General features: G+C 51.0%; 10 protein-coding genes across 10 annotated transcripts; 6 read left to right on the plus strand and 4 right to left on the minus strand.

Moving 5' to 3' along the window:
- Positions 1-951: 951 nt before the first annotated feature.
- Positions 952-7,842, minus strand: ASPVEDRAFT_48788 (bifunctional carbamoylphosphate synthetase/aspartate transcarbamylase; the record flags this gene model as incomplete). The annotated part of the gene is made up of 3 exons (XM_040814075.1): positions 952-1,008; positions 1,077-7,060; positions 7,125-7,842. The coding sequence occupies 3 exons, from the start codon at positions 7,840-7,842 to the stop codon at positions 952-954; spliced, it is 6,759 nt and encodes a 2,252-aa protein (XP_040662401.1).
- A 1,598-nt stretch (positions 7,843-9,440) lies between these two features.
- On the plus strand, positions 9,441-12,828 carry ASPVEDRAFT_121671 (uncharacterized protein; the record flags this gene model as incomplete). Its single annotated transcript, XM_040805908.1, has 2 exons — positions 9,441-9,699; positions 9,761-12,828. The coding sequence occupies 2 exons, from the start codon at positions 9,441-9,443 to the stop codon at positions 12,826-12,828; spliced, it is 3,327 nt and encodes a 1,108-aa protein (XP_040662402.1).
- A 477-nt stretch (positions 12,829-13,305) lies between these two features.
- On the plus strand, positions 13,306-15,868 carry ASPVEDRAFT_36037 (uncharacterized protein). Its single transcript, XM_040811117.1, has one exon. It carries the CDS (start codon positions 13,694-13,696, stop codon positions 15,752-15,754), a length of 2,061 nt encoding a protein of 686 aa, XP_040662403.1. The 5' UTR covers positions 13,306-13,693; the 3' UTR covers positions 15,755-15,868.
- A 106-nt stretch (positions 15,869-15,974) lies between these two features.
- On the plus strand, positions 15,975-17,181 carry ASPVEDRAFT_36038 (synaptobrevin family protein). Its single transcript, XM_040811118.1, has 2 exons — positions 15,975-16,105; positions 16,183-17,181. The coding sequence occupies exons 1-2, from the start codon at positions 16,068-16,070 to the stop codon at positions 16,892-16,894; spliced, it is 750 nt and encodes a 249-aa protein (XP_040662404.1). The 5' UTR covers positions 15,975-16,067; the 3' UTR covers positions 16,895-17,181.
- A 603-nt stretch (positions 17,182-17,784) lies between these two features.
- Positions 17,785-18,524, minus strand: ASPVEDRAFT_48792 (60S ribosomal protein uL24; the record flags this gene model as incomplete). Its single annotated transcript, XM_040814077.1, has 3 exons — positions 17,785-18,057; positions 18,237-18,349; positions 18,506-18,524. The coding sequence occupies 3 exons, from the start codon at positions 18,522-18,524 to the stop codon at positions 17,785-17,787; spliced, it is 405 nt and encodes a 134-aa protein (XP_040662405.1).
- A 289-nt stretch (positions 18,525-18,813) lies between these two features.
- ASPVEDRAFT_247996 (putative C2H2 finger domain protein) lies at positions 18,814-21,693 on the plus strand. Its single transcript, XM_040809703.1, has 3 exons — positions 18,814-19,334; positions 19,392-21,167; positions 21,265-21,693. The coding sequence occupies exons 1-3, from the start codon at positions 19,022-19,024 to the stop codon at positions 21,558-21,560; spliced, it is 2,385 nt and encodes a 794-aa protein (XP_040662406.1). The 5' UTR covers positions 18,814-19,021; the 3' UTR covers positions 21,561-21,693.
- On the minus strand, positions 21,357-22,443 carry ASPVEDRAFT_36041 (dolichyl-diphosphooligosaccharide--protein glycosyltransferase subunit 4). The gene is made up of 2 exons (XM_040811119.1): positions 22,250-22,443; positions 21,357-22,172 (listed from the first exon to the last, which is right to left on the minus strand). The coding sequence occupies exon 2, from the start codon at positions 22,068-22,070 to the stop codon at positions 21,843-21,845; it is 228 nt and encodes a 75-aa protein (XP_040662407.1). The 5' UTR covers positions 22,071-22,172; positions 22,250-22,443; the 3' UTR covers positions 21,357-21,842.
- A 562-nt stretch (positions 22,444-23,005) lies between these two features.
- On the plus strand, positions 23,006-24,742 carry ASPVEDRAFT_122723 (Zn(II)2Cys6 transcription factor; the record flags this gene model as incomplete). The annotated part of the gene is made up of 1 exon (XM_040806014.1): positions 23,006-24,742. One exon carries the CDS (start codon positions 23,006-23,008, stop codon positions 24,740-24,742), a length of 1,737 nt encoding a protein of 578 aa, XP_040662408.1.
- Positions 24,743-25,281: 539 nt separating this feature from the next.
- On the minus strand, positions 25,282-25,638 carry ASPVEDRAFT_67519 (uncharacterized protein; the record flags this gene model as incomplete). Its single annotated transcript, XM_040815953.1, has 1 exon — positions 25,282-25,638. One exon carries the CDS (start codon positions 25,636-25,638, stop codon positions 25,282-25,284), a length of 357 nt encoding a protein of 118 aa, XP_040662409.1.
- A 154-nt stretch (positions 25,639-25,792) lies between these two features.
- ASPVEDRAFT_247788 (uncharacterized protein) lies at positions 25,793-26,675 on the plus strand. Its single transcript, XM_040809697.1, has 2 exons — positions 25,793-25,838; positions 25,923-26,675. Exon 2 carries the CDS (start codon positions 25,995-25,997, stop codon positions 26,409-26,411), a length of 417 nt encoding a protein of 138 aa, XP_040662410.1. The 5' UTR covers positions 25,793-25,838; positions 25,923-25,994; the 3' UTR covers positions 26,412-26,675.
- The last annotated feature ends 37 nt before the right edge of the window (positions 26,676-26,712 follow it).

Consider the following 26,712-nt stretch of genomic DNA (forward strand, 5'->3'; position numbering starts at 1 on the left):
TTGTCAAACCTTGAGGGCATTTACAGATTCTATTCCAAGCACTCCAAATGGCAAAATGAATCCCAATTTGAAATTAAATTAGGCAAAAAAAGAAAAGAAAAGAAAAGATCAATTGAATTACGAGAGCAGGTCATGCAGGTATATTTACAAAACCGCCAGTGCAACTGCAGGGTATACCTATGTTAGTGCTTGGACCATTTGTTGGTCAGTCCGCCGGGTTGGTTTCCAGTAGAGCATTAAAAGGTTTGTTTGTTTGTTTGTACAATGATCCAAATGAACCTGGTGGTCACTTCGTCCATAGGTCTGTCGCTATCAATTAATTGATAGTCAGATGGTTGTAAGGTCAGTCGGGTTCAGTCCAGTAAGATAAGGTAGCCCCAAATCCGGCCTTTGCAGAGCGCTACCGGTGAATCCGTGAAAATGGCCACCAACACCCAAAAAATAAGTCCCAGTCAGTCCCAGTTCCAGTTCCAATCACAGTCCCAGTCCCAAGGCGCCCAAATGCTGAAATGAAAAGGAGCAAATGCAAATAATGAGAGAAACAAATGCCAAAACATACTCCACACACAAAGCACACACAACACACAACACATAACATACACACAAAACACCATATTGAAAACATAAACATAACATAAACATCACGGAGTCATCAAGTTCATGAAAGAGAATTCATCTATCTACCTGGCGGGCATTTTTAAGTACGTTTGCCTCGCCAGTCCTACAAAGGTATATAAGACTGTATAACTTTTGGGAACATAAACATCGAGAGCCGATCCAACAGAAAACGTAAAGAGATCATCATCGCCGCGGAGAGAGGTTAAAAAAAAAAAAAAAAAGAAAAGAAAAGGAAAAGGAAAACACGTAAAGGAAGTTGCTCGCTGGAAATCTATAATAATAACATGGATGATTGAAGCCCCCTAGATCATATGACATGGATAACGCGCGTTTTCAAGGCGCCATTGTCAATGCAAGAAGGGCCATACGGCAGTAGAGACCGTATCTCATCTATTAATTGCAGCGTTAGCATAATATATCACAAGGCGGCCGGGTTTGAAGGGTGGATGAAAACTCACCTGTCGGAAGTAAGCTGCCCGCTGGTCGAAATCAACCTCCTCGGCGATTTCTGCGTTCCTGGGCAGAGGGTGCATCACGACCATGTGGCTCTTGGCGTGCTTGAGAAGAGCGTTGTCGATGACGAAGCTGTTCTTGAGGCGCTCGTACTGCTCGAGGTCGGCGAACCGCTCCTTCTGCACGCGGGTAGAGTACAGAACATCAGAGCGTGCGACAATCTCGGGGGTCAGTTCTTCGGACTCGGCAAGGAGCTGGCCGGTTGCCTTCATTTGCTGGCGGATCTCGGAGGGCAGGGACAGATCCTTGGGTGCGACGAGCTGGATGCGAACATCGTAGAACTGGAGCAGCTTGATGAGAGAGTGGACAGTACGTCCGTATCTCAGATCACCAGTGAAGGTGATGGTCAGACCACCGACAGTTCCGAGTTCCTCACGGATGGTGAAGAGGTCAAGGAAGGCCTGGGTGGGGTGCTCAACGCTGCCGTTTCCGCCGTTGATGACCGGAACCGGAGAGAACTTGGCGGCAATCTCGGTGCTGGCTGGGTCAGGGTGGCGCAGGACAACGGCGTCTCCGTAGCAGCCCAGGGTGCGGAGGGTGTCTTGCAGAGTCTCGCCCTTCTTGGTTGAAGAGTGCTCCGTGGCGATAGCGATCGTGCGTCCTCCGAGTCTCTGCATGGCAGCATCGAATGAAGCAGATGTGCGAGTAGAAGGCTCGTAAAAGAGAGTGCAGAGGAGGCGACCCTTCAAGACATCCAAGACACCCTCACGTTGGACTCCGAGACGCATCTCTTGGGCCACAGTGAAAAGCAGGTGGAGGTCAGCTCGGTTGAACTGGTTGACAGAGAGCACGTGCTTTTGCTTGAAGGGGGAGCGAGCGAGCATCTGGAGCAGCGGCGAAGAAGCCCGAGGCACAGGAGCGTACAAAGGAGGGCCAAGTTCGTTAACACCAAGAGCAGGGAACTGCTCCACAGGTTTGCGGCGGCTAGGAGTGCCAGTGATGGACTGTCTTCGGTCCACGGTAGTGTCGACACGTGGAGAGACTGCCTTGAGAGAGGGAGATGTGGGCATGATCCTGTGGCCGGACATGTCTGAACCCTTAGCAGCATCGGCAGTGATTGCACTGTCAAGGCAAGATGTCTTTCCTTGGAAGTTGACGCGCTGAACAAGTCCCTTGACGCTCTTGCCGTTGAAAGGAGACCAGGCCTCGGTGCTCTGGTAGAGGTAAGGACGGTCAATTTCGACTTCAACAGAGCTATCAGACTGCTCGTGCAATTCGAAAATCTTCTTAGGGTCCTCGTAGAGTCGTGCAATGATGTCTTCCACGGTCAGACGACCTTCAGAGACAGCAGTGAAGAGCAGAGGCAAGGCCTCGGCAATACCGGCAGCAGGGGATGCCTTCTCGCCAGCAATCTGGAACGGAATGCTGCCGATAGAGAAGATATCGATGGTGCTGAGGTGTTCCCACAGTGCCTTCTGGTCCTCGGCGGTTGGCAAGGAGCCAGCCGCAGGGTAGTCATCCCGAGAAAGGAAGAGGCAGTAAATCGAAACATCGCAAGTCACCTTGAGACCCTTCTCCTTGCTGAGCGCAATGAGCTTGATGTCCTCCTTGGAGGTGACGCTCATGACATGAATGTTGCGGCTGTGCAGGCTTGCCAACAGCAAAACGGAGGCAAGATCTGTGGACTTGGCATCAGTGATGATGGGCTTGCTTGATGGCCAGGCGCCGAAGTGGCTGGTGACGGCAGCGACCTTGCTGATGTTACCAGACAGGTGGTTGAACGGGATAAATAGAGAGCCAACTTCTCCGGTCAGCTGTCCGAGCTCAGCAGAGTTGGTGGAGGTTGCGACAACGGAGAAGTTGTAATCGCAGTACGAGCTCTTCGCAGCGTTCTGCTGGACCACCTTCAAGGCGCGAGTGTCCGTGATGGAAGACTTGACGCCCACGGGCATGACGCGCACCATGCTGAAACCTGCAGCAATCGAAGCCTTGGTCACGATCTCGAAGTCCTTGGAGTCTGCGTTTCCGAGACCAGGAACGAAAGCCCCGATATTGATGAGACCGGGGAGGATGATGGTACGGTGGCTAGTCTGGTAGTCAATAGTCTGCACGTCAAGAGCGAAGTGGCGAGCGATAGCCTCAATGAGGATCTTCGCGTTCTTGACGTTCGTAACCAGCGGGGTCTGATAGTCCACAGCCATACGACGAGTGCGGTAACCCTTACTCATGTAGTTGGCAGGCCGTCGGAATCTGTTGTTGGACGGCAAGTTGATGTACAGATCAATGAGGTTGTTTGCCAAGTGCTGAGTGAGGGAGTACTCGGATTTGACATCCTCTTCCTCACCAGGAAGGATTTCCAAGTACTTCACGGGAACACCGTGCTCCTTCAAGAAGTCTGCAGTACCGGACGTGGCGAAAAGCTCGAATCCAACATCACGAAGCTTGCTAATGGACGGCAGCATTTCCATCTTCTCCTTGTATGAACCAATTGACAACAGTATGTTACGCTTTGGCAGACGGAATCCGGTGGACAGCAGAGCCTTCAGGTAAGCCTCGTACTTGTCGCGACCAAATGAGGCAACTTCTCCAGTGGAGGCCATCTCAACACCCAAAACAGGGTCGGCTCCAGAAAGTCGGGAGAACGAGAACTGGGGAACCTTCACACCAACGTAGTCCTTAGGAACGGAGACAGGAGGGTATTCGGCGAAAGGAGCACCAATCATTGCCTTGGTAGCCATTTCAATAAGGTCGACACCCATGACCTTGGAGACGAATGGGAAGGAACGAGAGGCTCTGACATTGCACTCAATGACCTTGATGTCGTTGTCCTTGGCAATGAACTGGATGTTGTAAGGACCAGTGACGTTCAGAGCGTTTCCGATCTTGCGGGTAGCTTCTTCGATGCGTCGAACAGTCTCAGGATCCAAGTCCTGGGGAGGCAGGATCAAGGTAGCGTCACCAGAGTGGACACCGGCGTTCTCCACGTGCTCAGAAATGAAATGTCCAACCATCACACCGTTGCGGGCAACGGCATCCATTTCAATCTCCTTCGCGTTCTCAATGTATTTGGTGATAACGACAGGGTGCTCGCGGGAGACATCCGCGGCTTGATTGAGATAGCTTGCCAGATCGTGCTCGGAATAGACGGTGTTCATGGCAGCACCTGACAGCACATAGGAAGGACGAACAAGCACCGGGTAGCCAACCTTGTTACAGAAGCCAGTCGCCTCCTCAATGCTGGTAAGCTCTTTCCATGACGGTTGATCGACGCCAATACGGTCAAGCATGCGGGAGAACTTGTATCGGTTCTCAGCGCCGTCGATCATCTCAGGTGAAGTACCAAGAATGCGGACGTTGAGACGGTGGAGCGGAAGAGCGATGTTGTTGGGGGTCTGACCACCCATGGACATGATCACACCGCCGGAAGACTCGAGCTGGTAAATGTCGAGGACTGTTTCCAGGTTGATGTTTTCGAAGTACAACCGATCAGCCTCGTCATAGTCGGTACTGACAGTTTCAGGGTTGTAGTTGACCATGACAGTCTTGCGGCCCTGCTCGCGAAGGGTACGGATCGTTCTCACAGAGCACCAATCGAACTCGACAGAAGAACCGATACGGTAAACACCAGATCCCAAAACCATAATACCATGGTCGTCGAAGTTGACATCGTGCTCGGAGGCGTTGTAGGTAAGGTACAGGTAGTTGGTCACTGAAGGGAACTCAGCAGCAACTGTATCGATCTGCTTAACGATGGGCGCAATTCCAGCCTCCACACGCAACCGTCTAATAGCAAGCTCGTTGGAACTGAGGAACTTGGCGAGCTGGCGGTCAGAGAAACCGAGCTGCTTGGCCTTTCGCAGAAGTGGAGGAGTGATGGTGTTAGAGTTGAGAGTCGTCATGAGCTTTCCGAAGTCACTGAGACCCTTAAGTCGGCTGAGGAACCACTTGTCGATGCTAGTGAGTTCCCAAATGTCATCAACGCTGTATCCAGCAGCCATGGCATTTGCGATGGCGAAAAGACGCTGGTCAGAAGGTGTCTGCAGTTCACCCTTGATGGACATGAGAGCGTTGGTTTCGTTGAATCCGAGGTTGTGGAAATCCACTGAGCGAATGGCTTTCTGAATGGCTTCTTCAAAGGTTCGGCCGATGGCCATAACCTCGCCAACGCTCTTCATGGAAGAGCCAAGTTGTGTAGAGACACGGGTGAACTTCTTCAAATCCCAGCGAGGAATCTTGACCACACAGTAGTCGAGGGAGGGCTCGAAACAGGCGCAGGTAACCTTGGTAACCGAGTTCTTAATTTCATTGAGCGGGATACCCAATCCAAGCTTAGCAGCGATAAAAGCAAGAGGGTAACCAGTAGCCTTGGAAGCAAGTGCGGAAGACCGAGACAAACGGGCATTAACTTCAATAATGCAGTACTCCTTGGAGAAGGGGTTCAGAGCATATTGGATATTGCACTCTCCAACAACACCAAGGTGACGGATCACGTTAACTGCCGTCGTACGCAGCATATTGTAATCCTCGTCGGAAAGTGTTTGCGAGGGGGCAACAACAATGGAGTCACCGGTATGAATACCAAGAGGATCGAAATTCTCCATGTTGCAGACAGTGATACAGTTGTCTCTAGCATCACGAACGACTTCGTATTCGATTTCCTTCCAGCCCTTCATACTCCTTTCGATCAGCACCTGAGGGCTGGCAGCGAAGGCCTTAGTGCAGAGGTCCTTCAGCTCATCCATGTTATCGGCGAAACCACTGCCAAGGCCGCCGAGTGCGTAGGCAGCACGGACAATGACAGGGAAACCGATGGCTTCGACCACTCCGAGGGCCTCCTCAAGACTGGAAGCAGAAGCCGACTTGGCGCACTTCTCGTTAATAGAGTCCATGCTGCGCGCAAAGAGCTCACGATCCTCAGTGGTAATAATGGTGTCGATAGGTGTACCGAGGACCTTGACACCGAGTGCGTCGAATTCATCCTTGAGCTGAATACCAACCTGAAGGGCAGTCTGACCACCGAAGGTAACGTAAATGGCATCAGGCCTCTCGTGCTTGATCACTTTGCGCACAAAGTCGGCGTTAACCGGCAGGAAGTACACCTTATCTGCCAGACCCTTGGAGGTTTGGATGGTGGCAATGTTAGGGTTAATGAGGATTGTGTAGATTCCTTCCTCCTTCAGCGCCTTGATAGCTTGACTTCCAGAGTAATCAAATTCTCCAGCTTGTCCAATACTCAAACCACCACTTCCCAAAATCAGGACCTTCTTAACTGAGACACGGGGGGCAAGCTTGGTGTTTTCAGCGATAGTGCCGCCTGGGAAGTTGACAGGCTTCTGGAGGGCGTCAGATGAGGCGATAGTGTCCTTAATAGCGTTGATGAAAACATCGAAGAGGTATTCTGTGTCCCTAGGGCCGGGGGTGCTCTCAGGGTGGAATTGGACACTGAAGTACGGACGGCTAACGTGACGGATACCTTCGTTGCTGCCATCGTTGGCGTTCACGAACAACTCCTGCCAGTCACTAGGGAGAGTGGAAGAGTCGACAGCGTAACCGTGGTTTTGCGAGGTGATATGGCATTTTCCAGTCACCATGCTGGTGCAGGGGATGTTGTGGCCACGGTTACCGAACTTCATCTTCGATGTCTGGGCACCAACCGATCGAGCGATCAGTTGGTGTCCAAGACAGATACCAAAGATAGGAGTTCTCGCTTCCTTCATGGTCTTCGCCAGGTTGTTGACTGTCGTAGAAAGGGTGGCTGGGTCACCAGGACCGTTCGAGACGAATAGACCATCGTAATCTTTGCCGGCAAGTGTGGGGAAGTCATAGTCCCAAGGAACAACTAGAACCTCAACACCGCGGGCGAGTAGGCAGCGCAGTTGGTTGAACTTGAGACCGACATCCAGGCAGAGAACGCGGATAGGGCGGCCGGAGGGGTGCTTGAGAGCAACGTTCTCCGGGGGCGAGAACAGTTTCGGCTCGCGAATAGATACTAAAAATGATTAAGTCAGAGAAGGTCCTGCCAAGTCAAACCAGACTATGGAAGAGCAACTCACCTTCGTCTACGAGGTTCTTGGTGTTGGGATCAGCCCAGTCGATCTGTTCAAAGGATGACTTCCAAGTTTCCTTGGTCAAGGGTGCATCGCTTTCAGCAACGTCGGCCTTGCGGAGCAGCATACGACCGAGCATGCTACCCTTCTGGCGAATACGCTTGGTGAGGGCACGGGTGTCGATCCCGTGAATGGCGGGAACACCTTGCTCCTTGAGCCATTGACCCAATGAAGACTCTGCAAGGAAGTGAGAGTAGTTCTCTCCGGCATATGTTGCGACGACCAATGCTGCAATGTGAATCTGGGTGGACTCGAAGTACTTTGGTAACGTCTTCAGCAGTTCATCCATGGTCTCCCGCGATGGGACACCATAGTTGCCCACCAGAGGGAAAGTAACGACGAGAATCTGGCCACGGTAGGAGGGATCTGTGATGGATTCAGGGTATCCGACCATACCGGTCTGGAAAACCAATTCACCTGCTACGCTCTTCTCAGCGCCAAAGTTGTAGCCCTGGTAGACCGTGCCATCCTCAAGCTCGAGCACACTCTGTCGCCCAGTGCTGCCCTCGATTCCTGAGGATGCAGGAGGAATGACAGCGCCATTGGCGGTGTCCACTGAGGGGATGGGTTGCAATTCCTTGCTAATTGGGTTATAGGCAACGGCTCCTCCAGCCTGGGGGCTCGAGGGAAGAGCCGACTCCTCGTGGCCGACGGTCTCAGACATTGTCGGCGATCGTGTGTGGTGGGGGAATGAGGGGAAATGGTCCTCTCGAGGACAGTGTGGCAGGGTATTCACTCTACCGTAGCATCAGCAGCCGCCAAAACTCTCCTTGAGCAACAATGGAGGACCAAGTGAGGGTATCTTTGTTTGCTGCTTCAGCACGGGGAGGAATATAGGAAAGAGAGAAGGGACTCGGACGAGCGAGAAATGCTGAAATGGCAGAATAAAAAATTTGAGTATGGCGGGCAGACTGAGCTCTCCTATTGGCCGACTGCTTCACCGACTTGAATATTTCGCCGATTTCTGCCACGGCGGGGCGACCGCTTATAGTAAAAAAATTCTTCTCCGATTTCAGCTGGTTTTGTGCCTTTTCGCAATGGAATTACATAATGTGGATTTCTGAACTCCTCTCTGGGCCGGGGATCAAGACCAGCTTCTCTAAATGGAGATCGCGTCGTGACCACTTTCCCGGTAACTCAGCTGTCACCTCATTTCCTAGATAGCTTGTGCCTCCAGGCTCCTCACTGCAAATCCAATCCGTGTTCACTACACTACAATTACAGCAGTAGACAGTAAACCCTGACAACCCACTCGCTGCAAACTTCAATTTCCTCCCGGTGAGCGCTTCAACTCAGCTAAAAAAAAGGCAACCGTAAAAGTGGGATTGTTCCAAGGTTGAGGGGAAGAGCGTGGATCGGAGTCAGGGATGTTTACCCGACAAATCAGCGACGAGTATCGCCGACGCTTGCAGTAATCGCGATGCAGGCGGTGAGAAAGGATTGCATGCCCAGAGTCTGCAGACGACACAGGCGTGGGCGGCGTTTTAGCTGTGCCGGTCGGTCTGGATCCCGATCCAACAAGCTACCAGGCAAGCTGGAGCCCAGCTACCTTGAGATCAAGAAAGAAACTCTATCAGGTGTAGCTGTCATAACAGTATCAGCTGCATCTTTGTAGTACCCAAAACCATATTAAATGTGAAAATTCTCACCCCAATACTTAAGGAAATCGGACTTTTATGTCCCTATCGGCGCGGGGTCGGTGTACTACCGAGGTAGCAAAATATATAAACAATGACACTAAAGTATAAGTGGTCCGGTGTAGATATAACAATACCACAAACGGAAGAAGCTAGGGAGATGCCGCTTCTATAGTTCTAATATTTAAAACTGGGCGACGAGTTCAAGAAGAATAAATTGCAAGATTACCATGTCAACGCGCACTGGGCGACTTGTTGAAATAAAGACCTGGTCGGTTTAGCGTCATGTACGGCGAATCTGGGAGCCCAGACCATGCCCCGTGCGTCTTGTCCCGCCACCAAGCAAACGGCCCTGCAGCTTCACGTTGGAGAGCTTCCAAGTTGACCAAAAAGATCTTCCCCTCCCTTCCAGGTTTTTGCTGCACCACCTGCAGTGCGCGTGATTTCAACCCGCAAATCGCCAGCAGCCCCGGAATAAATCCGTCGTCACCTGCCCTCCGGCTCAAAAACTCTTCTTCAACCTTCTCGCTCGTTGGATCGCCCGTTTAGATCCACGACCTTTCGCTGAACATGCTTTGACATAATTACCTCGACTCGTCGCTGATTAACAAGGAGAGCACCAACCATGCTTGCGTCTCTCCTTCGCCCTAAGAAGCGACGAGAGTATGCGCAAACCTCCCTATTCCCTTCACCCGACCCTGCCGACCAGTCCCGATGGCCGTTATTGAGCGGAGATGGTGGATATAGCAGACTTCGCGAACATAGAACCGATGATGACGATGCGGAGGATGAGAGTATTGAAGATGAGGATGCCGACGGGGAAGAAGAGGACGCCCCAATCGAGTCCTCGCCTCTGCTTCCGATATTTTCAGCGCCTCACCTAGGTATGGGTTTCCATCGCAGGTATTATTCGGGTGCGGCTTTATTGACGTATTGTTATTTTAGACGCCCTCCCGATCTACGATATCACACATGCTATCCGGTCTCTGATAATTTCGCGGTGCGAAACGACGTTGACTTGGGACCAGCTACGCTCGCCTCAGATTTCGCAGTTCTTGGTGAAACCTATTCAGCAGAAAATAAAAGCATTGCACTTTACGCGGGCCACACTGTATGCACTGATGACGAACTGCCTACAATTCGACAGGGAAATTCGTTTGAACCCAGGAAACAGTGGCACAAACCAGACCAGAGCAATGGTGAGCGAGCTTCTCGCTATCAAATTGCTTAGGGAGTACACTACTCGCGAGTTGATTGACGCTCTTTCTTACGACTTTTATCCTCTCCAAGGCCAGAAAGTTGGGGAAAATGGAAATGCCTATCGCACGCCAGGCTGGACTTCTGCGGCCGGCGGTAAATCACGCCCCGGTGCTGCTCGCATTTCTTGTCTCGAAATCGCTATTCGGGCCCAAGCGAAAAGGTTCCTGTCTCATCCTCTTGTCGTTAAACAGCTGGAAGCCATTTGGGCGGGCACAATCGTTTTCCACTCAGCTGCAGACAGCCTACATCGTTCGACCACACAGGGCCGTTTTGGGAGAGGCCCGATTTCTTACGGTGCCACCTCCAACAACAACACCGTGAGGTCTTCAGACAAAAAGAACTGGTCCGATGCATCAAGTCTCCGGCGATCAGTAACGCTTTATGATCCACGCGATGCCTCGCTATTCAAGCTCTCTCGCTTACGAGTACCACGATACAGACAGTTCCTCTCCACGTTATCGTTTGCCGTTCTCCTTGGACTGTTCCTTGCCGTTTTACAAGAGAGGAGTATAGAAATCTCTTCCCTGGAAGTTGTGTTTTGGCTTTGGAGTGCCGGGTTTATGCTCGATGAGATTGTTGGTTTTAACGAACAAGGCTTTAGCCTTTATCTCATGAGCTTCTGGAACATCTTCGATCTCGGAATCCTTATCCTCCTATTCTGCTATTACTGCATGCGGCTCTACGGCGCTTTCATGCCGTATACTCACAAAGAGGCCGTTGCGGAGAGGGCGTACGATGTCCTGGCTGCAAATGCAGTTCTTCTGTTCCCCCGGTTGTTTTCGATACTTGACCACTATCGATATTTCTCCCAGCTCCTGATCGCATTCAGGATAATGGCATCTGATCTGGTTGCGGTGTTTGTTCTGATCGTCATTGCGTGCAGCGGCTTTTTTGTGGCCTTCACCTTGTCTTTCGGCAGTGGTCAAGATCAATCGCCTGCATCAGTCGCGTATGCCTTGTTCCAGATGTTGATGGGATTTACTCCCGCTGCATGGACCCTTTGGGACGAATATAACTTTCTGGGGAGGGTAATCTTGACGATGTTTCTCTTCATTTGCCACTTTGTCGTGGTCACTATACTGATAACAGTCCTTACAAATTCGTTTATGAGAATTGTACAGAATGCAAATCAGGAACACCTGTTCCTCTTTGCTGTCAATGCGATCTCGATGGTCAAGTCGGATGCGCTTTTCTCTTATGTGGCACCAACGAACATTCTGGCTTGGTTAATAACCCCTCTCCGATGGTTGATCCCTTTCAGGCAGTATATGCGCCTCAACCGGACTATAATAAAGATCACACACATGCCTATTCTGTTCACCATCTGTGCTTATGAGAAATTGATTCTCTGCCCTCAAATGATCGACTCCACTGACCTTGTTGATTCGCCTTTACGTTCTGAAACCAGAGTTGAGGATCGGCCTCAGCCTCGATTCAGGGCTCTGAGTTCCCGGGTAACCCGATTTGTTCGAGCACCGTCCGTGGCTACGTTTCAACAGGATCGCGCTCTTGAAGAAGTTTTCCGACAACCCTTCCGCGGAAACCCAAGCCGGAGCCCGGTCAGGGCTATTCAAAGAAAGAGCAACCATCTTGTGAACAACTGGATGCAAGAGATGGGATCCGGGCCAGTCAATCCACCCGATGAGCAAGATTCCGACGAAGTTGATCGACTCGAGCGGTTGCCCAAGGGCCGTCTACCCCCTCGACGAAAACAAGCCCGAAGTCTTCGTAATTTCACGGAGTCAGTTGCTTCAAACCCTGAAGATCGCGTACCGCACGCGATCTCCTCTCCTGTTACGCCACGTAATGGCAGAAACTTCGTACCGCAGAGAAGAAGGCGCCTCTCGCGTCAAACAGACATTGAAGGCGACAACGAACTTACCAGCGACGACAACCGCGCCTTGGCTGAACAGGAATCGAACCATCAGGACTCCGATGACCATTCCAAAGCCAGCACTGCGCCGAAGGGTAAAGCCACCCCAAAGTTCTACAGCTCACGCCCTTCTACAGCAATACGCAAGTCTCGCAAAAACAGCCCCACCCGGATCACCCGCCACCATTCGCGAAACCCCTCTGGAGCTACAATTTTATACAACCCCATACCGTCCAGCCACGATGAGGAAAGTGATACGGATGCACCCTCAATCCGACCTGTACCGAGAATCATGCCAAGTCAATCATTTTCCATGTTTTCTGGCCCTGGAAATGGTCTAGAAAGAAGACACAGCCTGGACGACGGCAGAAGCCCGAATGCCGACCCATTTAGGTCTAATCCTAGGTCTGTACCGAACATTGGACATTTCCTGGGGCCCGGTAACGGCTCCTGGCGACACGAAGTATCCGCACTTGAGGGTCTTGGCTCAGACCTGGGAGATGGTAAGGCAATTGCCAACGGATTCGTCGGTGGTGCACCGTCAAGCTTCACTACGCAAATGGCATACGCAACAGGCGGTATCCGACGCAGTGGTAGTCCTAACAGACGCCAGGATATGCTTAGCAAGCTTGTGTTGGCTCGGATGAATAATATCGAGGAAGGATTCCGTGAGGTGATCCGAGAAGTGAAGGATCTCCGGTCTACCCGCAACCAAAGCCAGCTTGATGAGCAGCGGGCTGGCCAGCGAGACAAACGGCGGACAGAAAAGAAGAGGAAACCTCCTGGGTCTCGGAAGAGCAAGACGAGCGATGGTACTCGAACCACGGAGCCAACCCTGGCCGAGAATCAGTCGGAGGCAAACCAAGAGGACAATGTATGATCGAATATTATTTTTACTTTCTTATTTTTATCTTTCTTGGGCCGTGTAGCAAACCACAGGCGTTTGTTCTTTACTGTTGTTGTACATTGAACTGGGCGGCTGTTTACTACATAGTATTGCTTATTCATCGCTTTTCTAGACCGGGTTCGGGCTAGACATCAAGATATAATACTGTATGCTTAATGAGAGTCATGACCACGCCTTCAATTTAGTAGAATACCCTGGTTGGCTAAAGTTGATCTAAATATCCAGCCAGAGATCGGCGATGTTGCTGGTACTGCTCCTGGGTGGCCCCCTAGAATCAGGCAGTAATCCACTCTATAAGATAGAGTAAACTGCCAAGTCCTCCCAGGCCAATGTGGAGGCTACAAAAGGTGTAAATGTGTGTGAAATAAAGTATGATTGTTATCTTTGATGCTGCTCCTAATAGAGATGCAGAACCAGTCACTAAAACCCAGAAAACCAGAGGAAAACAAGAAGAAATAATATAGTATTAAGTCACATGAAAACAGGCAGCAGCTTGATGTGTGACTCAACTGGGAGAGCTCCCTGCAGCCCTGCTTACAAGAACAAAATCTATCGATACCGTCAAGAACACTTCCAGCTGCGGCCGGGCACCGCATCAATCAACCACCTCCTCAGCCTCACCTGCATCTCTAATCTTTCTTCATCCCTCATTCCCCATCATCTTTGTCAGCTAACAAAGAAAACCATCTCGATCTTGATATCTTCTGTGTCCTTGGTCAAACCGTTGTTTTCGCTTACTTTCCCCGCTATTTGAGCCTCACAACAGCCTTGCCCCACAAACATTGGGATACCAGATCCTCCCGCCGGCCTCTGCACCCAGAAAGGCTGTTTATCTATAATGAGTGTCTCTGAGATTGAAGACATCCTTTTCTTCGAGGATGCCGACACACTGGCTTTTATCGAAACCCCATCCTACAAACCCGCCTGGATCTTGCGGCCCAGTTGTGCCCAGTCTATCGGTCATAGAATCCATAGTTGGAAGCTTTTGGCAACAGGCTCTGCTGTACTCAGACAGTTATTCGATCCAAAAGTACAAGAACGAAATATCAAGAATCGTGGAGGGCTACCGGAGGGAATAAGGTACATAATTGACCTCACTCCTCCCTCGACTGAGGACGATGCAGTCCTCCACTTGACCGAATTATCCTGCCCTCTTGGTATCAGGACATGGGCTGCCGCGCGGGATCGCTGGGATCTCCCTCCTCAGTGTGTTTCTGGGGTAGATATACATTCATCCGATGGTGACGGTGACGATAAAAATCATTCTGGCTATCCTGCGGAGTACTCGCCCGCGAGGCACCGTGCAGGCATTATCCATGTCCTGCAGGTGTTGGAAGGACTCAATCCAAAACTTGATACCCCATGCAAGCTCTGGACATTCTTTGCCGTTGCAAAGCTGTACGAAATCTCAGCCCTGCGGGATATTCGCACGCGAGTCACGCTGTGGTTGTATGAAGGGGAGAACAAACTGTTCATTCAGCTTCATCCGGAAATCGCCTATCGAATCGCGAAGGGAATTCGGTGTGACTACCTTCTACAGGATGCATTCTGTGTTCTAGTTGGAGAGGAGGCGTTGCTCCTTCTGCGCAACTCCGGTACTCCCATTCCTAAGCAACAACAGACTACCACTGTCCATGGACGACCTCGGGAAATGTTGGACGACGATGATGTGCAGCGGGTGCAGTATGCCGGTGAATCGTTTTTAGGTAGTATCATTGAGAAATTCGTCCAACTCATCGGGGACGATATGCACTGGTTGAAGAATATACTTGAATTTCGGCGAGTTTTCTACTCTCCCCATGGCCCACCAGAGGAGGAAGTAGTGAACGACCTCATCGCAACCTTGAAAGACTGGGTCCGGGCGACTATTTTCATGGTACTTTCTCTGGACACCACGGTTTGGATGTCAAGCAAATACAGACTTGAGCTGAGCGGGGATTACCCTACAAGTGACTATTTGAACGTTTACAGCTCTATGCCTTTCATGGCGCACATAATGACGAGAACATTTTGGGTTATTCTCAGTGAAAGAAAGCTTAATGAGATCGATGGCGAAAAGGACATTGGACCATCTAGAGACCGCTCCCTTGCTAGGCTGGGTGGATACATGGGGGCTTTTCGAGATCAGCACAACGCACTTGTCAGATACGTAACGGTTGCAGAGCTAAGTCGCAAGGCGCATGCATTCAATTGTCTCTTCAACTCTTTGGCTGCGCAACCAAACGATCATACGGCCCAACACGACGGGAAACTATTCATGCCCGAGCGATATTTCTCACTGTCCAAATTTGTCTCACAAGTTCAGGGATACATTTCAGGATTTGCCAGGGAAATGATAGCGCCTCGTCGACCTGTGATGTCCTACGACCTAACGGATACCCTCACACTTCTTACAGAAAGCGAGTACAGATACCTTCCTTTGTGGGCCGGAGGCTGTGATGATGGCTCCGGAGGGGTCTACGCCGACCAGATACCGCTCGCCGAAACAGACGGATTTTCTGCTCCGGGACCTTCTATCCACACCGGAAGCGCCGCACCATCAACTGCCCCATCCATTATGTCGCTTCTCGAGAGCACATTGCACGGCGCATCACATAGAGCCACTGAAGGCTTTGCTAGCGAAGTCGTATCTATCAACTCAGAAGTCGTGTCAGAGACAGGCAACGCGATTGTAGCCGACCCTTCAGATTTCAAGAAGGTCGATGATGAGCTTTCCTTTGCGTTAGACTCTTCGGCAGATGATGTCGACGATGTTTTTTTTGATAGTGACAGCGACAGTGATGATACCGTTGTTATTGACCATGCCGATATCAGTGATTTTAGTGAGCTCGAAGAGATGAAACTGGACGAGGGCAAGGTGCAGGATATTCCAAAAAGGGAGACAAGAGCGGCCGTATGAGTCAGTTCTTTACATATACATGGTTCCTAAAATAATATGAGATGATGTAATGATACAATGACTGAATGCCAGTAATGAATTGTCTAGTTATGATCAATTAACTCTTTCAGGAAGAATGAATGCTGTATGCAATCCGGGGAAGGAATGCTGCACGTGACCAACAAGGTACTAGAGATCTTGGCATGGTCGACGTCACGAAACTCCTCTGACATCGACCTTGATATCCTTAGCTTCTTCTTTATCTTTCCCAAGAATACATTACGACTGGTCTAGACATAGCGGTTATCTATTTGTGATCAGAAGTACGCCCACCATGGCTTCATCATCCAAGCCATCGAACTTCCTGCTCTAGTAAGGTCACCCACTTTTGAACCCCGTGCCCAAGCACATCATCGATTTCTATAGACACCAACTAACCAGATCACCAGTTCCTGCATAGCACACCGCACAACAATCCTCGCCGAACACTCCGCTCCAGGCTCTTCATCAACTTCCGCCTCATCTCTAGCCTCCATAATCCTCCCCAAGATCAGCCATGACCAATCCCAAAAGCTCACCTACACCCACGAGCGCCTTTTCGTGCACTATATTTCTGATTCTCCCACCGGATCTCCCGAATCTTCAACCACAGAGCCGTCTTCCTATGCTCCGCTAAGCTACATCGTCGTCGCAACCGCAGAACAAGGTCGCCGCATCCCCTTCGCCTACCTCCTCGAGATGAAGCGCAAGTTTCTCGCCACATACCCGCCGTCCAACACAGACTTTGCCTCTTTGCCAGCGTACGGTTGCGCAGCTTTCAACTCGGAGCTCCGCTCAATGTTGCAAACCTTCAATACGGCCCCGCCAGCGGATTCGCTCGCGTCGGCGAGGAAGGAGATCGACAGCGTGAGGGATATAATGACCGAGAATATCGAGAGGGTGTTGGAGCGCGGGGAAAGAATTGACTTGTTGGTTGATAAGACGGATCGGTTGGGTGGGAGTGCGCATGATTTCCGTATGCGAAGTCGTGGTCTGCGCAGGAGGATGTGGTGGAAGAATACTAAGCTGATGGTGCTTTTGGGGGTTGTGGTTGTGTTCCTGGTCTATCTTTTTGTCGGAATGGGGTGCGGATTACCGGGTTGGGGAAGATGTGTTGGTTGAGAATGATACCCACTTTATGAGGTCTTAGCTTTTGAAAAGGATACGGTGATGAGGGCCTAGACGGATGAAGGACAGATTGTGGTTAATGGATTTGGCGAGTCCAGTGAGGAGCGCATATTTCTTCCCACGTTTTTTTTTCTGTAACGATATCAATTGATCCATGAGCATGATACAGCGGGTGTCTGCCAGAAGGCAGGTAATAACTTGTTTTCGCTCTTGTATATTAAGTCTTAGATACCCCGGATCACTGGAGGACCCTTCAGTACTACAAAAAAAAAAAAAAAAAAGAAAGGCTCATTGGAAATCGAACACTGACAAAAAAACATGTATCTCATTTGAAGAAGCCATAAAATAGAACAATCTACAATGAAATACCTACAGCTACAGCCTACATGGGCATGTATCTCACTCTCAAACTCGCAGCGTCCTTGCTATAGTGAGTAGCTCAGTGCGAGTCTGCAAGCGAGGCAGGTAATATCCGAAAATACAGATTCTGCGTTCCTTCTACGCCAATCGAATACCTCACCAATCATGGATGGGGATTGATGAGGAGATAATTTGGCGAGGGGTCTGAGGGGAAATTGGGTGGGCATTAGGGAAGCGGGATGGAATAGGGAAAGAGAATGCGTGCTGCGTTTGGGCCAGTGCTTGATGCTGGGTCGAGGAAAGGGAAGAAGACGGAAAATATTCTTCTTTTTTTGAACATTCTCGTTTTTTGTTTTCATTCATAAGGGTGTTGTTAGGTTGTGGGAGGTCATGGTCTGTTCTGGTCGTAGCAGGTATATTTCTTTTTGATGTTGCTCATTTAAGAGGATCAGATTCAGGATCTCATTGTACTCCCACGCCATTCATCCATAGAAACACAAAATGCAAGTCCCATTTCCAGTCCCTTAAGAGGACTTGGCCTTGACGGCCTCACGGCCCTTGCCGATGCGCTCCAGAATCTGCTCACGGTCCTTGTCGAGCTTGAGCTTGGTGACGACGACCTTGGAGGGGTGGATGGGGAGGGGAACGCTCTGGCCGTTGGACTTCTCGCGGACAACACGCTCGACGTGGACGGCCCACTTCAGACGGTAGACGCTGGTGATCTTGCCCTCGCGGCCCTTGTTGGTACCACGGACAATGGTGACCTCGTCGTCCTTGCGGATGGGGATGGAGCGGACCTGTTAAAATCATTCCCGTCAGTTCCTGGTTCTATTGCGGCTATTTTCCCAATCCCTCTGATCAAAACGGTTCCTGGACCCCCCGTCCTTCTCTTTTCTTTTAATCACTCTTGATCCGCGTAGGATAGAGAGGGGAATCATCGTTCTGGAGGGATGGGAGGGACGGATGGTAGGCGTACATTGTGCTTCTCACGGAGTTCCTTGGACAGAGGTGCGCTCATAATAACACGGCGCACGCTGGAGGGGGCATTGAAGTGCGCCTTGCGCGACTTCCGGCGCGAGGAGTGGAGTGCTATTCGAAGAAAAACCATCAGCATTTGTCCCGTAGCTTTGCTTTTCTGGTGTATGTCGTCCTGTCGCCATTTTCTAAACCGTCCCCAACCTCAAATCACGGCGCACGAAAACAGGTAAAATAAAAGCGAGTTGTGAAAATTTCCGTAGAACGTACCCTGGTTTGTGACGGCCATTTTGCAGAGCCTCCTTTCGATATCTGACCGGACTCTGGAGAAAGGGTCGTGGTGTTGTCGTCGGTTGTCGTCGAAGGACTTCTTTTTTCACTCAATTGGGCTCGATGTTAGCCGAAAATGTGGGCAGGTCGAAATGTGCGTCACATGATGTCGGGACCCGCTTAGGCTAGGGCTGGCGGGAACATAATGATTGGCTGTTCCTCACAGCTGACCGCCTTCCATAGTTGGCCGCATACTACATGGCTGACTAAGGCGTGGCCGGCTGCTTGTCGCGTTGTCACTATCTGCGCAGGACTGGAAGTTGTCGCGCGATTTTGCGCTTCTGCGGGGATGAGGTGCGGGAGGCCATGTGCGAGAAATTTCGGACTGTTTGTTTGCGCTGAGGGAACATAATGCCCAACACCTGCCACACACTACGCCCTCCGCAGGCTCGTTGAGTCGTCATCGCAACAACCTCCAGCGGCTCCTTACCTCCGGCGAACGAGCTCTGTTTAAACATGGCTGATGAGCAATTTCCGTGGCTCGACTGGCCTCATCACTACGCGCCACAGAACCTGACTCAACATGCCCCTCACGCCGAGGAGAATTCGAATTCTCAGTGGAGAGGCCCGTTCTATAACTCCAACACCAACCTTCCACAAACACAACCGAATAACGCTACTACGCAAGCCCCGTATTATCCGTCATATCAGCAGCAGGAAGAATCATATGTGCGGCTAGAGGACGTCCTACAATACCCTTCATATCGGTGGGGACCACCGCCGGCTCGCGAGTATCAAAAACCGGCATCACACCTAGAAAGCACATCGGGTTTGCCATTGCCTACTGCTTCACCCCCACAATCGTCAGCTAAAAGGCGACGGGTAGACTCGCCTGCATCCTCAAAACCCCCTCTGCAATCTGTACCGCAGGCTGCGTCAGTTTCCCAGCAAGCGCAGGCGCTGCCAGCCGCTCAGAACTATCGACCTGGCTCACAGTGCAAATTCCCATCCTCTCCTTCGCAAACTCCCAATCCCCCGATGCCGCGAACTACAAAGCCACCTACTGCACAGCGCCCACGCCAGGAGCCCCATCGTACGGGTCCGCAACATATGGCGCCGTCTCAGACACGACCTGCATCACAGTCACAAATACCGTCGCGTACTTCATCTCCCGCAACATCGCAAGCACCGACGCTTCGTATGCCTCAACACGGCCAGCAAGCTCAATTCAAACCTCCTCCACGGGGTCCGTCAAGTGTGGGCCCACAGGCAGCGGCGCAGCGGACTTCGCGACACAACGCCCAATATCCCTCGCCCCCAACAACCTTACAAGCTCTTCTGCCCACTGTCGCACCTTTAGATACACAGATTAGGCCGCTAAATCCTTCCCCGCAGAACAGACCCCAGACTCTCTCACAAAACGCGCGGCAATCTGCGTCCCAGTCCCCGCAGTCTGCGCAGCAAATACGAGGTCCCAGCTCAAAAACGACATCGCAACCTAGCTCCACACGACCTACGACGCAGTCTCCTTTATCACTCCCTGTCCCACGACCAGCCGCACAATCTGCCACACCACCTGTCCCACATAATGTATCACAAACTTTACCACCTCAAGGCCCTCCTTCCACACAAGCAGCTCCAAACCCTGTGCTGCCAAAGCCTCCACAACCGCAGCGGCAGATGGCACAAGCACCGCATACCCAACCGGCACATGGTCCTCAGGGGAAATTTGTGGCCTACACATTTCAACCCGAGAACCCTGCAGATAGGACACACCTGAAACGCCGTATGGATATAGTGAGCCGGTTGAAAGAGTCAGAAGCCGCACAGAAAGTTACCTACGACCCGAAAACGATTGCGAGGGATATCCTGATTACGTCCAACCGTCACCCGACAGAGGCCACTTTAAATTATCATCTCTTCCGCCTCCGGGATGTGTTTTCCGCCGTGGATATTAATTCGGATCTGGAAACGTTCAGATGGGATTTAGTTGATCCAAGCGAGCCATCACGTGATCTCAAAGCCAAGGCTGGTGTTCCACCCAGTCATCCCAATCAAGGCTCCGTGCAAACCAAGCAAATAGCCCCACCACCACCTGTCCCCGTCGGCAGCAACACAACCCAGAATCAACACGGGGTTCCGCAGCCTCCATTTCAGCAGCCTCATCCTCCGTCCCAATATCAGCCAAAGCCGCAGCCGCAGCCGCAGCCGCAACAGAAACCGCAACCGCAACCGCAACCACAGCCACAAGTTCAGCTTCCAGCTCCAAACCCGCCAGTGCCGTTACCCGTACAGCAGCCTAAGTCTGAACCATCGGCTCCCAGTACGCCGCAGTCAATGGAGAAGAAAAGGCGCGGCAGGCCCCCTGGCAGTACCAATAAGCCGAAAGCCGCTACAGCCGCAGCTGTACCGCAGACACCGACTTCGTCATATCCTGTTTATGCGTGTCGGTGGGGCAATTGTCAATCTGAACTGCACAACCTCGAGTTGCTCAAAAAACATTTGTTCAAGAACCACGCCTCGTATCAAATTACATGTGGGTGGAAGGGCTGCGCGTTCACGGCGACCTTGCCGGCTGCGGAGTTGATGAAGCACGTGAAGAAAGAGCATCTTGAATCTCTTGCATGGAAGCTGGGAGATGGGCCAGCTGTGCCTTCAAGTGGTGAGAAAGCACAATGATTGCTTTTTAAGCTCATTAAACAAGTACATTCGACGAGACTTATGATTTATTAACCTTTCGTTCCCGCGTTTGGATATAGTGGACCAAGGATCTAGCTCAAACACAGTACCGTTGACCATTCCGGAATCTAACCAGCCTGGAAACGAGGATTCCCTCATTTTCCCTGCCGACTACCGCTCGATTCGCGCGTTCAATCGAGTTCATGGACATTATTCCCAGCATGAAAAGGCTGGTGAGATATTTAAGGCAGTACAGCGACTGAAGGAGCATATTGGCGTCGGGTTGGACCCGGGTGGCTGCGAACTAGCCACTCCGTTGCGCAATCCCAGGGTGGCGGACGACGAAGATGTCTATGAAGTTCGGTCCCAATCTTGAAGCGGCTGTTTACCTGCATAGCGTGGTAGTGTAGTATACCTTATATGGCGTTGGTTCTGGATTCCTCTTATCGCAATAAATGGCGTCCAGGCGTTGATATTACGTGGGTGTTTTATCGAAGGGATTTGGGCCCTCAATTAGCTTTGTATATTAACCAATATCCGAAACAATGAGTCAGTAAATACGGCCATTTGCTCAGAACGTGCCCAGTTTCCAACCAGACACAAAGTTTATCGAATTGATTGCCCAAGATAAGATACACAGAATGAATTGTAGAATAAATTATCGGTCCGTACCCCCTCCAGTCGCTGACGAGCTCCCTGCGGTCGCCGTAGCTGATGTGCGAGTAGCCGAGTCTATCGAGGCACCTTTCGAGTTCTTGGTTGCAGTAGCAGCGTCATCGTCATCCTCCTTAGCATTAACCTCCAGGAAGTGATAGAGAACAATCAACATCATTGCGCAGGAGCCGAGGAAGACGGCGAGGCGGTGGAGGTCATTGTCTGTGATCATTGTGGATAGTGCGTGTTTTAGAGCGACCTGTTAATGATCGAGAGTATAACGATGACACGGAATGCGGTGGGACGTCTGGGTCAAGGAGGCTGAGTCTGAACGCTGGATGCCACGTTGATAGTTAGCTATGGGGATTGGAGGATGGCAGGAAGGTAGGCGATTGCCAATAAATTACTTACATAGCTGCGTGTCAATAATCACCGAGGAACACGGCCAATTGCAATATGCAGTGGATTACGATTGTAGCAGAAGGGATGAATACCTGTCGTCGACGCCCGCCGTGAGAGGTGTGTCCCAATCGGGTAGCACGAGAGAGCTGCGTGGCACAAAGGTATAATTAGATAATCGAACCGCATTACTCCGGCATTATTATTTCTAACGGCGGGGAGCTTCCTTCATTGACACCCAGCGACCTTTGCAACGCATCATCACTTTCATCGAATAACCATCGAGATCGTCACCTGGACGTTCCATTGCCGTTGCCGCCTGGGCCCATTCAAGACCGTTGTCGTGTCTCTCTTGAAGAATCTTGTCTAACCTCAAGGCTAGTCGCATCCACAGAGGGTCAGAGGGGTGCTGCAACGGCCCGATTACAAACTTGGCTGGTGACAGCCTCCTGAGCAAATCCGATCTACTCGCCGCTTAATATCGTGGCTCAAACTTTCGTTTTTCTCTCCTCGTTTTCTCTGTTCAAATTGCTGCAACTGTTGTTCAGTTGCGACCGTTAGAGCCTTTGACTTTTTGTGCATCCCCCCGCATTTTTGTTTCGGCTCCGCTTATCTCAACGGTTTCATAGCGGTCAAACATTTTCCTGCACAAGAGGGAAGATCAATTTCAATTTTGGGTTACTGCTCTTTGCATATATACCGGCTCTTTTATTGCTACAAGTTTACCATCTAGGAGCTTTTGCATCCAGAACGGCGTCAAAAATCAAGATGGACGAGCAGTTCGTTTCCTCAAAGGCCTTCGTCCAGCAACGAGTTTCGGGCCCCTCTCTCCTTGCCTGTCTTCTCTGCCGCCACAAGCACCTTAAGTGCGATGGAGCAACTCCTGTGTGTAGCCGCTGCGCGGCCACGGGCTCAGAGTGCCAGTATACTCCGTCGCGACGAGGATACAAAGGCCCTTCGAAAAAGCGGCGGGCCAACCCCTCCTCACCAGAGCAATTGCCAGCAGATCTTGCAAACCCACTTGATCCAAACCTTGCTGGCTTCTACGATGTCCCTGTTGATTGGAACTCCTTAAATCCCTATCCTTACGTGCCCACGGCAACCCTTCCTGCGTCAAACTCTTCGGGGAGTAGTCCCCAGTTCGTCGACCAGCAGAGTGCTTCGCAGCAAGTTGTCATTAAAAATGCACCCTTGACGCCTGAATCGTCTTCCTCGCTTTCCAATGACGGGTACCTCGTCGACATTTACTACCAATTCTTTCACCCCTCCCATCCGATCTTACCTCCTGTTCGTACACTCTATCAAAACCGCGTTCCACTTTTCCTTGAGCAAGTCATTAAATTCATTGGGGCGCATTATACTTCAGCTGCATCTAGCGAGAATTATCGACCCAACATCCTGGCGTCTGTTTTGGAGCAAGACGGGACAGTAGAGAAGCTGCAGGCGCTTCTGCTACTGGCGATTGTGCTTCATTCGCGGAATGAACGAAATACGGCCGGTGAATGCCTCGTCGGTGCAGTTGACTTGGCCTTTGAAATTGGTCTTCATACTAGGGACTTCGCTGCCGACATGAGCAACGGTGATCCTATTAGAGAGGAGTGCTTCAGACGTACATGGTGGGAGCTGTTTATCATTGAAGTTATGTTAACGGCGCTTGGGCTTCAGCCAACGCCGCGGACACATAACGTGCCGATTGAGGTGCCACTTCCATGTGAGGAGAGGATATACCAGGATGGATTAGCGCCTCCACCACCTCCAACGATCGCGCACTTTGATGAGCGCGTATTTGCAGACGAAGAGCGGGATTTTTCTTCCTATACTTATCGAATTGAAGCAGCACGGATTCTGGGGCGCGTTGTAGCAATCCAAGATCTTGTGGAGGGCCAGCAGGACCAAGTGGAATCTATTGACGCACGAATCACAAGCTTCTTCCATCACCTTCCGGAATCCAAGGCCGAGCTTCTACGTCCAGACGGAACCGTGGACGAGATGATGTTTCAGGCTACAATGGTCGTAAACGGCACCTCGATCTACCTCCACTTTCCTCGCTCTGATCTACTTTCTTCCCCCGCCGTTGCGGCCGAAGTTATTTGCGGGCACCACGGCCCATGTTCGATCCCAGCATTTTCCCACCATTCCCATGCCATGAAAGCCGTCAAAGCAGCTAAAGAAATCTCATCGCTGGCGTCCATCCGTATGCCGGTGATAAAACACACCCCGTTTTTCATATGCTCCCTGACCATGAGCTCAATGGTTCAACTCGCAGCTTGCTCCGTCAAAGCAGGACAGATGCCAGATCCCAGTCGTGATCGCTTGGCACTAACCATCGGTGTGTTTAAGACCCTAGCCAACACATGGGCGATCTCGCAGTCCATCATGCGCCAGATCAAGGCAGTTGCTCGGGATGTCATGAACATGGGCTTACGCCCGACGATGGAGCCGATCGACCTGAACACGGTCCTTGATAGCAGCCGCTTCTGGCTCCCAGAAGCGTTTCCAAGGTAATGCAATTAATCAGCTTTACCCGCTCCCATCCATCTACAGTATCTCCCTTTTCGGTTGCATATTTCCAATTCTATAGTGATACCCTCCAATCCCTAATGAAAATATACTCTCCAAACATATTAAAGTATGTCTCTTTCTCAATTATAAATTTCCTTTGCCCACCGCACCTGTGTCTTTTTTTTTCCCCCTTGTTCTTTTTTCTTTTACTTTCTTTTCTTTTCTCTCAACTTATATATTCTATACCTCAAGCAATTTGACGGAAAAGCCTCTTGAATATTTTGGGAATGTGATACGCACCAAGATGTACGCTAGACACCTATACTAGAACCACTGAGGTTGGATGGACTTGGGGATCCCATCCAACTCCGCGCCTAGGCAATGCTTGGAACCCCTGAAGACGGGGATGAATGCAACTGCAGTGGACGTGTATCAATCCAGACGAGAGGGAAATTCTATACGTAGAACTCTGTGGGTTCATAGTTGAGGGGTACATTAGGCTGAAGCTGCTGAGCAGCCACCATCACAGGGACGGTCGATATTTATCCATCCATACTTGAGCAATTGCCCTGGACGAGCTCCTGGATGAGGGTGCAGTTGGTGAGTCCCATTGGGTGCTGTGGACCAATTGAACAGTGCTCTCGCCTTGCCCAGACCACTCGACGAGCAGGAAGATCCGCCGCCGGCCGAATGGAGATGCCGGGTGACGTGTGCTCGCAGAGTACATGGAGCGCGAAGCTGCCAGGCCCTAAGAGCACTAATTGGGACGGCGGATGAAGTTGTTCGATTGGATCGCCAGCTGCCAACCCCGCAGTGTCAGTCAGACTGCGGTTCCGCAGCTCCCAATTCCCCGCTTTGTAAGCCCTAATCCGAATCGTCTTGGTGTTTGCCTGAATCATGGTGCATCTCCCTACTTTTCATCTGGCGTCTCGTGCATGCTTTTGTTTTGGTCTCCTTTCTCTTCGTAGTCCTCCTGCTACTTTTGCAGTCTCATGCTGTCGTCTATCGTCACAGCTGCCAAGGCATTAGTCTAGCACAGACCTGCTGTAATATCCGACTATTTATATCACGGCAAGCCGCGCCGTAAGCTGTACTATCTGTGGGGTCTCACCGTTTGATCCTTGCTAGATGCATGTATAAAGACCAGCAGTATACTAACAGTAACCCCGCAAGGACGATCTAGTGCCGGGGTTTCTCCACCTGTGGCGTGGAGGTCTACTTCTTGGCCTACTCTGTGAACTACAGCTTTCCATTCATGGTTTCTAGATCTTGTTTGGATATCATGAGAAGAGGAACCAGCTTTTATCCCAGAGTCATGTCTTCTCTCTGTGGAATTGCTCTATATATTTGGCTGGGAAGGAGATATATGTGCTTCATCCTATGGATACATCGGAGAGCCAATATCATAGCAATATACATACAAGCACTCCACGACAACCCGCGTTTCAAGCATAAGAGGGGTGCTCACCTCAAGCGGAGAAGATATACCCTTTGCCCAGGCCAGGAATTGGAGATTCATGAGAAGGATGAGGAGGCAGGCTTGCGCCCAGACTGTATCTCCAATTACCATCATAGCTTCTTGCATGAAGTATCCGTACTGCCACCAATCCGCTATATCCCTGGGAATATCTTCCCGCATCCCCGGTTGTTTCTCCGCATCAGCTTTGCTTAGATTGTGCTATAGCAGTTGTGCCAAGGTACTAGGCTGGGAATATCCCCCGGGGATCCGGCGTGCAGGGGTGGCGATCTGGGTCCAAATGGGTATTGTCTGGCTAGCCCTCGACGCTTTGATCTGGATACCTCCGCCCTGTTTTGTCTTCCCCGCGTGCGGGGTGAGTATTATTGTGCGTAACATAGGAATATTATTGACTCCCTGGTAGGGATCAAGCAGAAAGAGGAACTAGGATCGAGGTGTGGGTGGAGAGAGAGTATTGATATAAGAAGGCGGGTGAACCCCCGGGGTTGCAGCTTGA

Source organism: Aspergillus versicolor, assembly GCF_001890125.1.
Source record: "Aspergillus versicolor CBS 583.65 unplaced genomic scaffold ASPVEscaffold_1, whole genome shotgun sequence".
In the NCBI taxonomy this organism is placed as follows: domain Eukaryota; kingdom Fungi; phylum Ascomycota; class Eurotiomycetes; order Eurotiales; family Aspergillaceae; genus Aspergillus; species Aspergillus versicolor.

Coding starts and splice junctions, on each gene's coding strand:
- ASPVEDRAFT_36038 (XM_040811118.1), top strand. CDS start 16,068: ATGGCTTCATCATCCAAGCCATCGAACTTCCTGCTCTA. Junction 16,106..16,182: donor CCATCGAACTTCCTGCTCTA/GTAAGGTCACCC, acceptor CCAGATCACCAG/TTCCTGCATAGCACACCGCA.
- ASPVEDRAFT_36037 (XM_040811117.1), top strand. CDS start 13,694: ATGAGTGTCTCTGAGATTGAAGACATCCTTTTCTTCGAGGATGCCGAC.
- ASPVEDRAFT_247996 (XM_040809703.1), top strand. CDS start 19,022: ATGGCTGATGAGCAATTTCCGTGGCTCGACTGGCCTCATCACTACGCG. Junction 19,335..19,391: donor ACACCTAGAAAGCACATCGG/GTTTGCCATTGC, acceptor GGCGACGGGTAG/ACTCGCCTGCATCCTCAAAA. Junction 21,168..21,264: donor GCCAGCTGTGCCTTCAAGTG/GTGAGAAAGCAC, acceptor GTTTGGATATAG/TGGACCAAGGATCTAGCTCA.
- ASPVEDRAFT_247788 (XM_040809697.1), top strand. CDS start 25,995: ATGGTTTCTAGATCTTGTTTGGATATCATGAGAAGAGGAACCAGCTTT.
- ASPVEDRAFT_36041 (XM_040811119.1), bottom strand. CDS start 22,070: ATGATCACAGACAATGACCTCCACCGCCTCGCCGTCTTCCTCGGCTCC.